This window comes from Eublepharis macularius, chromosome 6 (assembly GCF_028583425.1).
Source record: "Eublepharis macularius isolate TG4126 chromosome 6, MPM_Emac_v1.0, whole genome shotgun sequence".
Classification (NCBI taxonomy): domain Eukaryota; kingdom Metazoa; phylum Chordata; class Lepidosauria; order Squamata; family Eublepharidae; genus Eublepharis; species Eublepharis macularius.
Window position 1 is genome coordinate 134450962 of NC_072795.1, and position 12542 is coordinate 134463503.

At 47.1% G+C, this 12542-nt stretch overlaps 1 protein-coding gene across 1 annotated transcript in view; it reads left to right on the top strand.

Annotated features, from left to right (window-relative positions):
- LOC129332906 (heparan-alpha-glucosaminide N-acetyltransferase-like) overlaps positions 1-12542 on the top strand; it is a 365907-nt gene that overhangs the window by 281245 nt on the left and 72120 nt on the right. The window contains exon 14 of the mRNA XM_054984210.1: positions 4345-4431. Coding sequence (XP_054840185.1) covers positions 4345-4431 — 87 coding nt within the window. The remainder of the gene's footprint in view (positions 1-4344; positions 4432-12542) is intronic.

Here is a 12542-nt window from a genome sequence, read left to right on the forward strand (position 1 = left end):
CTGACAGGTTCAGAGATCCAACTCCCGCCCCTTGATGGGGCACTGCTGACACTTATGCCAATGGCAAGGAGTTTGAAGATGGTCCTGGATGTCTCCTTGTCAATGGAGCCCAGGTCACAGCAGTTGCCAAGTCTGCATTCTTCCATCTTCATCAGATTAGGCAACTTGCTCCTTACCTCTCAGCCCACGACATAGCTACGGAGACGAATGCAACGGTCACCTCCAGGTTGGACTACTGCAACTCACTCTATGCTGGTCTGCCCTTGGGTCTGCTCTGGAAGTTACAACGGGTCCAGAATGCAGTGGCACATATTCTGACCAGTACTCCATTCTGGTCACATATAACACCAGTTTTGCACCAGCTGCATTGGCTCCTGGTGGAATTCCAGATCAGGTTCCAGGCTTTGGTTTTAACCTTTAAAACCCTTAGCGGACTGGGACCAGCATACATGCGGGGCCGTTTCTCGCCATATGTTCCCCGGAGACTGCTTCGTTCGGCAGATAAACATCTACCGGTGGTCCCTGCCCATACTTGTCCCTGGGAGGTTCATCTTGCCTCAACCAGGGCCAGGGCTTTCTCGATCCTGGCCCCAATCTGGTGGAACTCTGTCTGTGGAAATCTGGGTCCAGCTGGATTTATTATCTTTCCACTGGGCCTGCAAGACAAAAATATTCCGCCAGGCATATGGAGGTTGAGACAGGGGGGCCGAGAAACTAGCCTCCTACCGGTGGGGGGAGAGTGTTGCCCCCCAGAAAAAGGTTGGCCCTTTTTTTACCTTTCCCTTTACTTGTGTTAACCTTCAGATTAAGTTGTGTTTGAAGAAATATGCAACGTCACACTGTGGTTTTCAATGGAAATCTCTGCAATCTGTGAACTGAAGAAAGAAGGGATCCTCCCTCTCCTCAGAGGTGGGAAAGGAATGATCTCCAGGGATCACAAGCGAGGAGGACCCAAGGATCAGGATTTCCTCCTCTGCCTCAAATAGACGGAACTTTCACAGTAAGACCAAAGTACCTTTCTGTTGACATAGTGAGCCAAGAAGCATGTCTATGTCTTGCTGTTTGTATCTGTCATGTCATTACTGATGTAAAAGATCTATTTGACAGGTCCTTGGATGATGCAAGAGCAGAGAAACTACCTACGTCACCTCACCTGATGTGCTGTGATTGGACACTGGGGGGTGCTACTGGGGGATATAAGCCAGCAGTGTCGTATGCTGGTGTGAAGCTTGTTCCATTAGGTGCTTGGCGTAGCACTTTGACACTGAGAACAAGATTCTGTATATAAGTCACTGTAAATAAACTGTACATACACTTGAATGCTATAAGTGTGTGGAAGCCTTATTTATAGCTCAGCTACAGTTCAAACCACGCTGCGCCAACTTGTGCAAAGGACCTGGATTATGCTGCACAAATTAACCTCTTCACAAGCTCCATAATAAAGTGAGCATCCTCTCTTAGGAAGTATATCAGAGTATATGTGGTCAGTCACAGCATTCTATACAAGCGTATGCATTTCCATGCTGTATGGTAGAGTGTGCCCCTCAAGTCATAGCTGACTTATAGCGCCCCCTGGCAGACTTTTCAAGGCAAGAGACTAACAGAGTTGGTTTGCCATTGCCTGCCTCTGCAACCCTGGTCTTCGTTGGAGGTCTCCCAACTACTAACCAAGGCTTACCCTGCTTAGCTTCTGAGAGCTGATGAGAACAGGCTCACTTGGGCTACCCAGGTCAGGACCCATGCTCTATACACAATCAAGAAAAGAAAAATATAGCATAGGCAAATTGCAGAGCAACTGGAAAGCATTTGGGCAAACTTTGTTACTACAAATTGATTAAAATCTAGTTAGGCAGTTAGTGGCCTAATAAAATTGCCCCGGGAACTGAATTCACGCCCTGGGTTGGCCATTCTTGATTATAAAGATAAATAAATGAGTGCATTCAGGCAAAGTGTTATTTCCACCTTCAGTCATGGGATTTCTTGCCCACAATACAAAAATATTTCTTTGGGCAGTGAAATGTCTTCCTCCTTGCTTCTTATGCCCTGGTAAGTAGCTGGTTTTCTTAGAAGAACACTATGAGAAAAGGGGTGTGGAGTGGCGGGCTGTGGGAGGCCAGCTCCTGTATCTGCCTAAAAGGGGGCTGTCTGGCGAGGCAGTTGGCTTCTGGAGCCCTGAGGGCCCCGTTGCTAGGGTGACACCATTCAAAATGGTGATGGAACACTAGGGAGAAGCAATAAGGGTTGGGAGCAGAGAACAGAAAGCTGAGCCTGGAAGCTCTGTGAGTATGGGCGGCAGGAGCCAGGTTGAATCTCCGAGTTCAGTCTGTGACAATGGTATGCTGGCAGGTCCCACAACTCCTACATTTACTGCTTTCTCTTTACCTCACCCTTCTTTCACTTCTGGATTAGTGCCTGAGGGAGCTAGGTCAACTAGTTGCCGACTCTTACTGAAAACGATAAGTTTAGTACTGTGAGTGGAATGTGCTATTTTGCTTAATCCGTCTTTTTCTATAGAGGGAAATGGCTGGGGACATATGATAGCAGTATTAAAAGGCAGTGTGGTAAAGTACCAGTGATGTTTCTGATGCATAGACAACAGCAACACAGAGCTGTAAGTGGCTTGGAGAGGGGATATTCCACATATTGACCTTGGGAGCGGAAAGGATCTCAAGTCCTCCTGGCTTGGCACTGATGTCCCTCAGTGCTGTGCGCCACACTAAATCAGATGGCTGATCCTTATACCCCGATGCTGTTAATCCTTACTGGCAGCAGCCCTCCAGTAGAACTTGATTTGTTGACCCCTTGGGGGTAGCATTGGGTGTCAAATGGGACTAGATGTTCCAGATGATCAACTTCCCTACCTGGTTGCTGTCACCCTTCAGCCAAAAGTTTACAAGCAACAACCTTGTGGCAAAGGGTCATTTGTATCGTGTCCGTGCTTCATACTGGTGAGGTCTGCCATTTCAGTGGGCTGGTAATAAAGGCCTCTGTGAGCTGTGCCCATTGTGACGTGGGTAACAGCTCAACCAATCATACATCTATACTTCCCCTTATTTTTCAAGGCCCGGGATGATTGAAGGTGCTTTGCACCTGGGAACACTGTCATCTTACAGTTTCAAAACTTAAAAATACATAAGACGTCAATGTAACTGACACATAAAGTACAATCCAAAACAGAATTAAACTCTTCTAAGTCCATGAAAGTCAGTTGGGCTTTTAAGGGTGTAATTCTGTTTAGGATTGCACTGATAGGATTTTTTCCTGGCCTTAAGAAAACTTTTATATAGCTGATTCTCAGAACTTGACAGAACTTAATTGTTTTTTCCCCGTGTCCCAGTAATGTTTTCATACCAAGGGAAAGAGACGACTGAGGGCCCCCAAAAGGAAAAAAAAAGTTTATTTTTTCCCTATTCAGACGTTTATCGGAGGCATTTATATTGTTCTCATTTTCCTCTGACTGCGAAATCTAGTTTATTGGATCCTGTAATTTGTGAAATCCAGGCTACTGGGTGAATTATGCATTTATTTCATTGTTCTTTAACTGTGTAATTGTGTGATCCTGTATATGGTTCATCATATGTATTATACTGCTTTTTATTGCATTGACCATATAACTCTGCCTTGAGTCTCAACAAGAAAGGCAGAAATGAAGGAAGTAGGGGAGGCAGAGACACACACAGAGTGAGAGAGGTTCCTGCGGTTATGAAATGCATTTTCTGTTTTCTCCTTCCCATAGATTTTATTATAGGGAATAATTGAGGAGGAGGAGGAGGAGGAGGAGGGAACAGGCTGTTGCTCACCCAGCTCCTTTCCTTGCATTCAGGAGAAAAGGTGGTGATTGCTGCCCTTTGATGGCACCTGCTTAGAAAAGCCAATTTCCTGGCATGCGCCAAGAAACCTCATTTTTCCAACTTACTTCCGGATTGCTTCCTCTTGTGTATGACATGAAATGGCATTTTCTTAACTACTTACTGTGCTACATTAGCTCCGATCTGTGCTTATCTGAGATTCCGTAAAAATTAAGCAAAATTATACAGATGAGTATTTGATTTTGATTGCCATTGGTATAGAATTCGGAATATTAGAAAATTACTTTTTCTTTTTCTTTTTCTTTTTTTTTAAGTCACAGGATAAATGTGCAGACTGGCTCTGAGGTTCTTCTGTTAGTGGCTGCATCTGGTACAAAAATAGATACGTCCATGAGGCAATGAGACAGTTTGGATGTATGCCATGTTCTCTTTGGTGGCCCGCATTCATTCTGTGACCCTGTCTGTTTATGCCTAGGAGGCTGTCTGGACCTTGAATTGTTTTAATTAATTTAAGCAATGCATTCTTTATTGCCAGGAGTTATACAAGACCACCCAGCCTTTTGATCCTGAAGGCATTTTGGGCACCATCAACTCCATTCTGATGGCTTTCTTTGGACTTCAGGTAATTCCAAGCAGCATGCCAGATGGGAGCTTTGTCTTAATATTTCTTGATGTGCTTCTTGTGTCAAATCTTTTGTGGCTGATGCACTGTCTGCCTGAGGTTCTGTAGGATCTATGCAGCCATTCCATTCTCATCACACAAAATGGCAGCCACAGAGAACTCAGTTCTCCGAAACTTAGCCTACCTTAGGCCTCCCTTGGATAAGTGAAGGTCCGTAACAACAACAGCAACAACATTCGATTTATATACTGCCCTTCAGGATGACTTAACACCCACTCAGAGCGGTTTACAAAGTATGCCATTATTATCCCCACAACAACAAACGCCCTGTGAGGTGAGTGGGACTGAGAGAGCTAGAAGCTGTGACTGACCCAAGGTCACCCAGCTGGCTTCAAGTGGAGGAGTGAGGAATCAAACTTGGTTCTCCAGGTTAGAGTCCTGCGCTCTTAACCACTACACCAAACTGGCTCTCCAAGGGGCTACCTTGGATGACAACATTGCTAGGGTAATGTTAAGAGAACATGTTTACTCATACACCAACAAAAGTTTCTAGCTGAATAGCTCTGTCATTGAAGAGGCAGCTTGCCATTCTGCAGTTCGGCTATGGACCAGGAGCTGTTTATATCACGGGGAGGGGGGGGGGGAGGGGAGCATTCTCCATCTCATGAACTCCGAAGTTGGTTGATGGAGTTGACAAAACTGGGGTCTGAACTACAGCAAGCAGAAGCTTCTTCCCTGTTAACTAGTTGTTGGAGGAACTCACCAATGTCCCAATCCAGGGAGACCCCAATACTGGATTTAGCACCCCATTAATCAAGGCAGAAATATTGGCAAATATAGAGAAAGTTTCTTGGAGTTTAAAGACCCAAATAAACTGATGCACTGCAGATATCTCTGGCCATTTATGCCACGCAGGGAATGCTCACGCTCTTATATACCTTTGTATAAACAAATCATCAAAAGTCATTTAGAATATCAAGTCACTTCTTACAAACAAACAAACAAGCAAACTGTCAGGTCTTGCCAGGCACTTCTCCAATTACTTCACTGCATCACTCCAGTGTATGAGTTAAAGATGATTTTATTAAGGAAAGATATCAGTTCAAGAAGCTGTAACAATGGAATTGACCAGAATGCCTAAAGGGGGTAAAGCAGGATCAATTATAGGACACTGTCTCCACCACCCCCACCCCCACTGGGAAGGAGAGGCCATTGGAGGCTTTGGTGCGCATTGCCTGGGAAGAAAGGAAGTGGGGAGAAAGGAGCTCTGCTCAGTCTCTGTGTTACGCCCAAGGTCAGGTTCCCAGGCTTCAGCAGGAACTGGTGACCAAAACACCTTGCCTGGAAGATAAGCAGTTAGCAACAAAGCAACAGAATGCTGGTTTCACTCTGCATGTACTCAGAGACACAATACTTTCACAACCACAATACACCTGAAGTCATGGCAGATATGCTGGAGGTTTATCTGACACAAACAAACAAACAAAAACAAAACATCTAGTCAGAAAACCCTAATAAGATTGACAGGGCATACTAAGCGTTATATTTGACATTCTTGTGGCAAGTCCTGCTATCTTTCTTCATACGAAGAGGGGTACATTTGTGAGATGTTTGTGGGGAGTGCTACAAAATCAAAGCCACAACATTCAAACATTCTCAAGACTATCTCCTATTGAAAAAATAGTTCCCTGAGACTTCCCCTTCCTTCCACAGTCAGCAGCTAAACTGCTACTTCTTCAAGACCCTTACATGTAGGTGGAAAGAAAAGCGAGGGAGGGAGGCAGCCAAGACTCATTCCAGCATGCCCTGCAACAAAAGCCAAAGTATAGTTGTTCCTATAATAAAAGAAGTTTTGCTAAAGCCATATACCAAAAGAAAATTTCCCCTAATGTTAGTCAAGGATCTAAGTTCAGTCTTCTAGTATTTATAACATACCTGGTCAATCAGAAAAAAATTATAATGGTTCAGAGTTCATTCAAAAACCCTGGATTGGAAACTGAAATGGAAGCTTTTTAAGAGTATACCTGTAATGGCAACTGTGCTAAAACTATGTAGCTTTCTTATTCAGAGTCCAGCCATTGGTTTGTCAAGGTTGATGTTATCTGTGCTTTGGTTGGAAGCATGATCCAGCCACTGGGAAGACTAGGAAGTCTGGAGGAAGTGTGGGTGGGCTTCTACTCATGAGTATTATCTCCCCGCATGGAATAGCCCTGCTCACTGGATTCTAAGACTAGAACAAAGATCTAAACTTTGCAAAAGACGCTTATTGCATCAGTCACTCAGGCTTGGAGGAGGAATTGAACCACTTACTGGCTAAGGAAAGCTTGGATACTTGCCAGTCCTCTTCATCCTCCAGAGCCTGTGGCTGCTATTGCAGCCATGGGGAATCTCTTCATTCAAATGAGGTCAGCTGATGACCAGCCCTGCCTTACAACTGCCCTGCTTACATTCTGAGAAGCTCAGCTGGCACCAGGCGTTGTAGCGGGTGCCATGTGAGGAACTGTCCAGTCCACGGGATTCTAGGTTTAAGACCTAGGGTCTCTGGTGCTTGGAAAACAACCTCTGACTAAATTATCTGGCCACACCTAGGTGAAGAGAAGGGAGTAGGAATAGTAATAAGACAGAGCTTTGGCTGAGCTGCAGCTGCCCCTAGGGCTATCTTGCTATCCAGGTCCCCGCAGGATGGAGTGGAAATCTTAGATCGCTGCCTGACAGACGCGGTGAAATGGTTGAAAAATAACAAATTGAAATTGAACCCAGACAAGACTGAAGTGATGCTTGTTGGGAAGGCAGAGATCTTGAAGGACATTGTACTCCCTACTTCCGATGGAGTTTGTCTGACCCTCACTGACTCAGTTAAGAGCCTAGGGGTTATACTGGATCCAGCGTTATTACTAGAAAAACAAGTTAAGGCAGCGGCAAAAAATGCTTTCTACAACCTCACTCTAGCCTGGAAGATGGCTTCTTATCTTGACATGGCTGACCTGGCCACTTGGATCCATGCTATGGTAACATCAAGGCTTGACTGTTGTAATGCTCTATACATAGGTCTCCCATCTAAGTTAACTAGGAGGCTCCAATTATTGCAAAATGCTGCAGCTCAATTGTTATCAGGTGTGAGCAGGAGCATGAACATCACTCCCATCCTACAGTCGCTCCACTGGCTACCCATTGTTTACCGTGCTCAGTTCAAAGTATTAGTTATTACATACAAAGTTCTTCATGGCCTTGGTCCAGCATACCTACAGGACCACCTCCCTCTCTATGTTCCTCCGCGGCAGTTTCACTCATCTGAACAGGGTCTCCTGCAGGTACCAGGCTGCACACAGGTGAAATCAGCAGCAGCCCGTACACGGGCTTTCTCTGTGGTGGCCCCTATCCTGTGGAATGACCTGCCTGAGGAAGTCAGAAGAGCCCCCACTCTCCTGGCTTTCTGTAAATGATGCAAAACCAAACTATACAAAAAGGCTTTTTACTCAAATGGGAGGGCTGTATTGTAGGGATGGGGTCTCAGGTGCTTCACTAACAAGTTGGGGATCATAGATTTCATCACCATTTTTGCCTCATATATTATCTGCTGCTTTAAATATATACTCCTATGTACAACCATCACTCCATGCTGTCTAATGTTAGTCCTAGAATTGATTATGTTTTGCTTCAGTATCTCTACTATGTAAATAAAATAAAATAAAAAATATGAAGGACGGCTGGTAGAATGGGATAACGTATGTCAGGGCCAAACTACACGCGTCTCTCAGTGACATAAATATTTTCTTTAATTTTTAAAAATCCAAAGTAACTGTGAGAAGCTGCAATCTGAGCTCAGTAGCTGAGATGGGGGGCATATTTATCTCTTTTTCTTTAGGCAGTTTTTAAAATCAAGATCAGTACTTCTCTGTCATGGAACAAACAAACAAAAAGCCCACCAAATTGGAGGGAGTGAATTTTATAAGAAAAGTGTCCCACAGGGGAAGTGATAAGTACTTTTCTGCCCTGCATGTACTTACAGCCTAAATTACATCAACTGTGGTGTAGTTTTAGGGTGTCGGCCTAGGATCTGAGAAATGCACTTGGGCAAGATTCTCACTCTGCCGTGGTGACCCCAATTTGCCAATTCCTGGTCAGGAAATTCCTGGAGATTTGGGGGTAGAGGCTGGTGAGGGAACTAAGTGTGGTATAATGCCATAGAGTTCACCTTTCAAATCAGCCATTTTCCCCAGGGAAACTGATCTGGAGATTGGTTGTAAGTCTGGGAGATCTCCAGGCCCCAACTGGAAGTTGGCAACCCTAAAGCAGACATAATCTTTCAACCTGACCCAGGGCTTTTTTCCAGCTGGAACACAGTGGAACGGAGTTCCGGCACCTCTTGAAAATGATCACATGGCCGGTGACCCCTCCCCCTGATTGCCAGACAGAGATCTAAACTCCCCTCTGTCTGGACTTCAGGGGGCGGGGACACGGGCCATATGACCATTTTCGCTGAGGGCGATTTAAACTTTAAACCCCCCCTTGTTCCAGCTGACCCAAAGTGATGTCATTGCGCGGTCCTGAGTTCCACCACCTCTTTTCCCAGAAAAAAAGCCCTGACCTGACCTATGCGAAATAGTCATTGGTAAGATAAAATGAGGGAAGGAGAATCATAGATTCCCTGAGCCCCTTGGAAGAACATAAACAATGTAAAACAATTTTTTAAATCCCAGAGCAGCCTTGGATTAAAAAAACAATGAAAACCCTGTGAGGAAAACACTCGATATGTATGGTTGGACTCTCAAAATGGAACGTGGTAATGGTGCTGTCTGTTCCTGCTGTTGTGTCCTCTAGCAATGAAGTAGTTTGCAGTGCAGTGTCAGAATCAGACCACAGAGAAAAAAGAGCCACAGGGCCAAACAAGATGAGATCCCAGGAGATCCATGATGGGAGCCGTGATCCAGTGTTTTCATAAAAATAGCAGCTATTCAGGACCCCCAATTCCGATAAAGGTCACATTGGGGAGAGAGGGTTGAAACTTTAACCATTGAAACCAGTCCCCCACAATGTTATTAGCCTTGGAAAGGGAACAAGGCAATACTTTACTGAGAGTAATCTCCAAAAAGTAAAATGGCACAATTCTGAGTAGAATTGCTGCCTTGGTCAGTGAAGCTTAGTGGGGGTGGAAGAGGTAATATCTCCCCTCCAACTGTACAGCTATTTCTGATTTCTTTTAGATGCTGAGTTGATCTGCTTATAGATCTCTCCTCATTTTGTCAAATACTACTATATAAAAGGCTAACCATATTCCAGACAACTCACTTCGCATCCTGGTACACCTCCAGAGGGTGCTGCTGTGGAGGGAAGCCCAGAGAGGCAGCCCGTCCCTCCGAGAGCACACTGCAAAGGGAAGCCCAGGCCAGGATCAGACACGGAGCAGGCAGCAATGCCCACCCCCACCTTCACTCAGCTGGGATCAGCAGTGGAGAAGGTGGCAATGCTCTCCTCCGCCTTCACCCAGCTGGCATCAGATGCGGAGAAAGTGGCAATGCCCACCCCTTGACTTCACCCAGTTGGGATCAGGAGCAGAATAGGTGGCAATGCACACTCCACTTTTTACCAGCTGGGATCAGATGCGGAGCAGGTGGCAATGCCAGCTGCCACTTTATCCAGCTAGGATCAGATGCATGCCCCCACCTTCACCCACCTGGGATCAGGCACAGAGCAGGGGGCGATGCCCAGGCCCCTCCTTCACCCAACTGGAATCAGGAGCAGAGCAGGTGGCAATGCCTGCCCCCCACCATCGCCCAGCTGGGATCAGGAGCAGAGCAGGTGGAAATGCCTGCCGCTCTTCACACAGCTGGGATCAGGAGTGGAGCTGGCAGCAGTGTCTGTCCTCCTTTCACCCAGCTGGGATCAGGTATGGAGCAGGTGGCAATACCTACCCCCTGCCATCACCCGACTGGGATCAGGAGCAGAGCAGGTGGCAATGCCCACCCCTTCCTTCACCCAGCTAGGATCAGCAGTGAAACAGGTGGAAATGACAGCCCTTCCTTCAGCCAGCTGGGATCAGTAGGTGGCAAAGCCCGCCCTCCGCCTTCACCCAACTGGGAACAGGCGCAGAGCAAGTGGTGATTCCCACCACACTGCTTCACACAGCTGGGATCAGGAGCAAAGCAGGAGGCAATGCCCACCCCCTGCAATCACCCAGCTGGGATCAAGTGTGGAGCAGATGGTAATGCCCACCCCCTGCCTTCACCCAGATGTGATCAAGAGAAGAGCTGGTGTCAATTCCCACCCATCCCCTGCCATCACCCAGCTGGGATCAGGTGCAGAGCAGGTGGCACTGCCTGCTCCCCCTTCACACTGCCAGAATCAGGTGCAGAGCAGGCAGCAATGCCCAGCCCCCTTTCACCCAGACGTGATCTGGCACAGAGCAGGTGGCAATGCCCTCCCCCCACACCTTCACCCAGCTGGGATCAGGCACAGAGCAGAAAGCAATGTCCAACCCCTCTTCACCTGGCTGGGATCCGGAGTGGAACAGATGGAAATGCCTGCCCTCCTTCACCACATCAGAATCAGACGTGGAGAAGGCAACAATGCCCACCACCTTTCTCCTGGATGGAATCAGCCACAGAGCAGGAGGCAATGCCTGCCCCCCTTCACCCAGCTGGGATCATGAGTGGAGGAGGTAGCACCTCCCATCCCCCAATCACCTGGCCAGGCACAAAGCAATGCCCACCCCTCCTCACCTTGTTGGAATCAGACAAGAAGCAGGCAGCAATGTCCACTCCCCTTCACCCGGATGGAATCAGGTGAAGAGCAGGTGGCAAAGCCCACCCCCACCTTCACCCAACTGGAATCAGGCATGGTGCAGGTTGTAATCCCTGCCCCCTGTTCACCCAGCCAGGATCAGGAGCGTTGCAGGTGGCAGTGCCCACCCCCACTTTCACCTGGCTGGGATGAGGCACAGAGCAGGTGGCAATGCCTTCCCCCCTTCACCTGGCTGGGTTCAGGAATGGAGCAGGTGGCAGTGCCCACCCCCTCTTCACCCAGCCGGAATCAAGCATGGAGCAGGTTGTAATGCTTGCTCCCCATTCACCCAGCGAGGATCAGGTGCAGAGCAGGAGGCAATGCCTGTCCCCTTCACCTGGCTGGGAACAGTAGCGGAGCAGGAGGCAATGCTCATCCCCGCACCCCCTTCATCCAGCTGGGATAAGTAACGGAAGAGGCAATGCCTGCCTGCCCGCCCTCCCCTTTCTAGAGCCCATTGTATTTTTTCCCACAATGGGCTTTGTATATAATATATATATTAGTCTGATGTATGCACTGGATGGGATGATTGAAAGAGCATTCATGAATTCACATTTTCAGTTGTAAAACGGCATATCCTCACACATATTAATAACATTTATTTGGGGGCCAGTTACAATCAATAGCTTTCCTCCACATAGGTGTACATTTTATTTTTAATGAAGATCATTCTTTATTTATTATCTTGTTTTTGTTCACATGGGGTCAAGACAGGCCAGCCATCTCTCATTCACATATAGCCAGATCATAGAATCATAGAGTTGGAAGGGGCCATACAGACCATCTAGTCCAACCCCCTGCCCAGTGCAGGATCAGCCTAAAGCATCTCTGACAAGTATTCATCCAGCCTCTTCTTGAAAACTGCCAGTGAAGGGGAGCTCACCACCTCCCTAGGCAGCTGATTCCACTTTTGAACTACTCTGACCGTGAAAAAGTTTTTTCTAATATCCAGCCGGTACCTTTGTGCATGTAGTTTTAGCCCATTGCTTTGCGTCCTACCCTCTGCTGCCAACTGGAACAGCTCTTTGCCCTCCTCCAAATGACAGCATTTCAAATATTTAAAGAGAGCAATCATGTCCCCCCTCAACCTCCTCTTCTCCAAACTGAACATTCCCAAGGCCCTCAGCCTTTCCTCGTAGGGCTCAGTCTCCAGACCCCTGATCATTCTTGTCGCTCTCCTCTGCACCCTCTCAATTTTGTCCACATCCTTTTTGAAGTGAGGCCTCCAGAACTGCACACAGTACTCCAGGTGTGGCCTGACCAAGGCAGTATAGAGAGAGGCTATGACCTCCTGCGATTTCGATGCTATGGCCCCTTTGATACAACCCAGG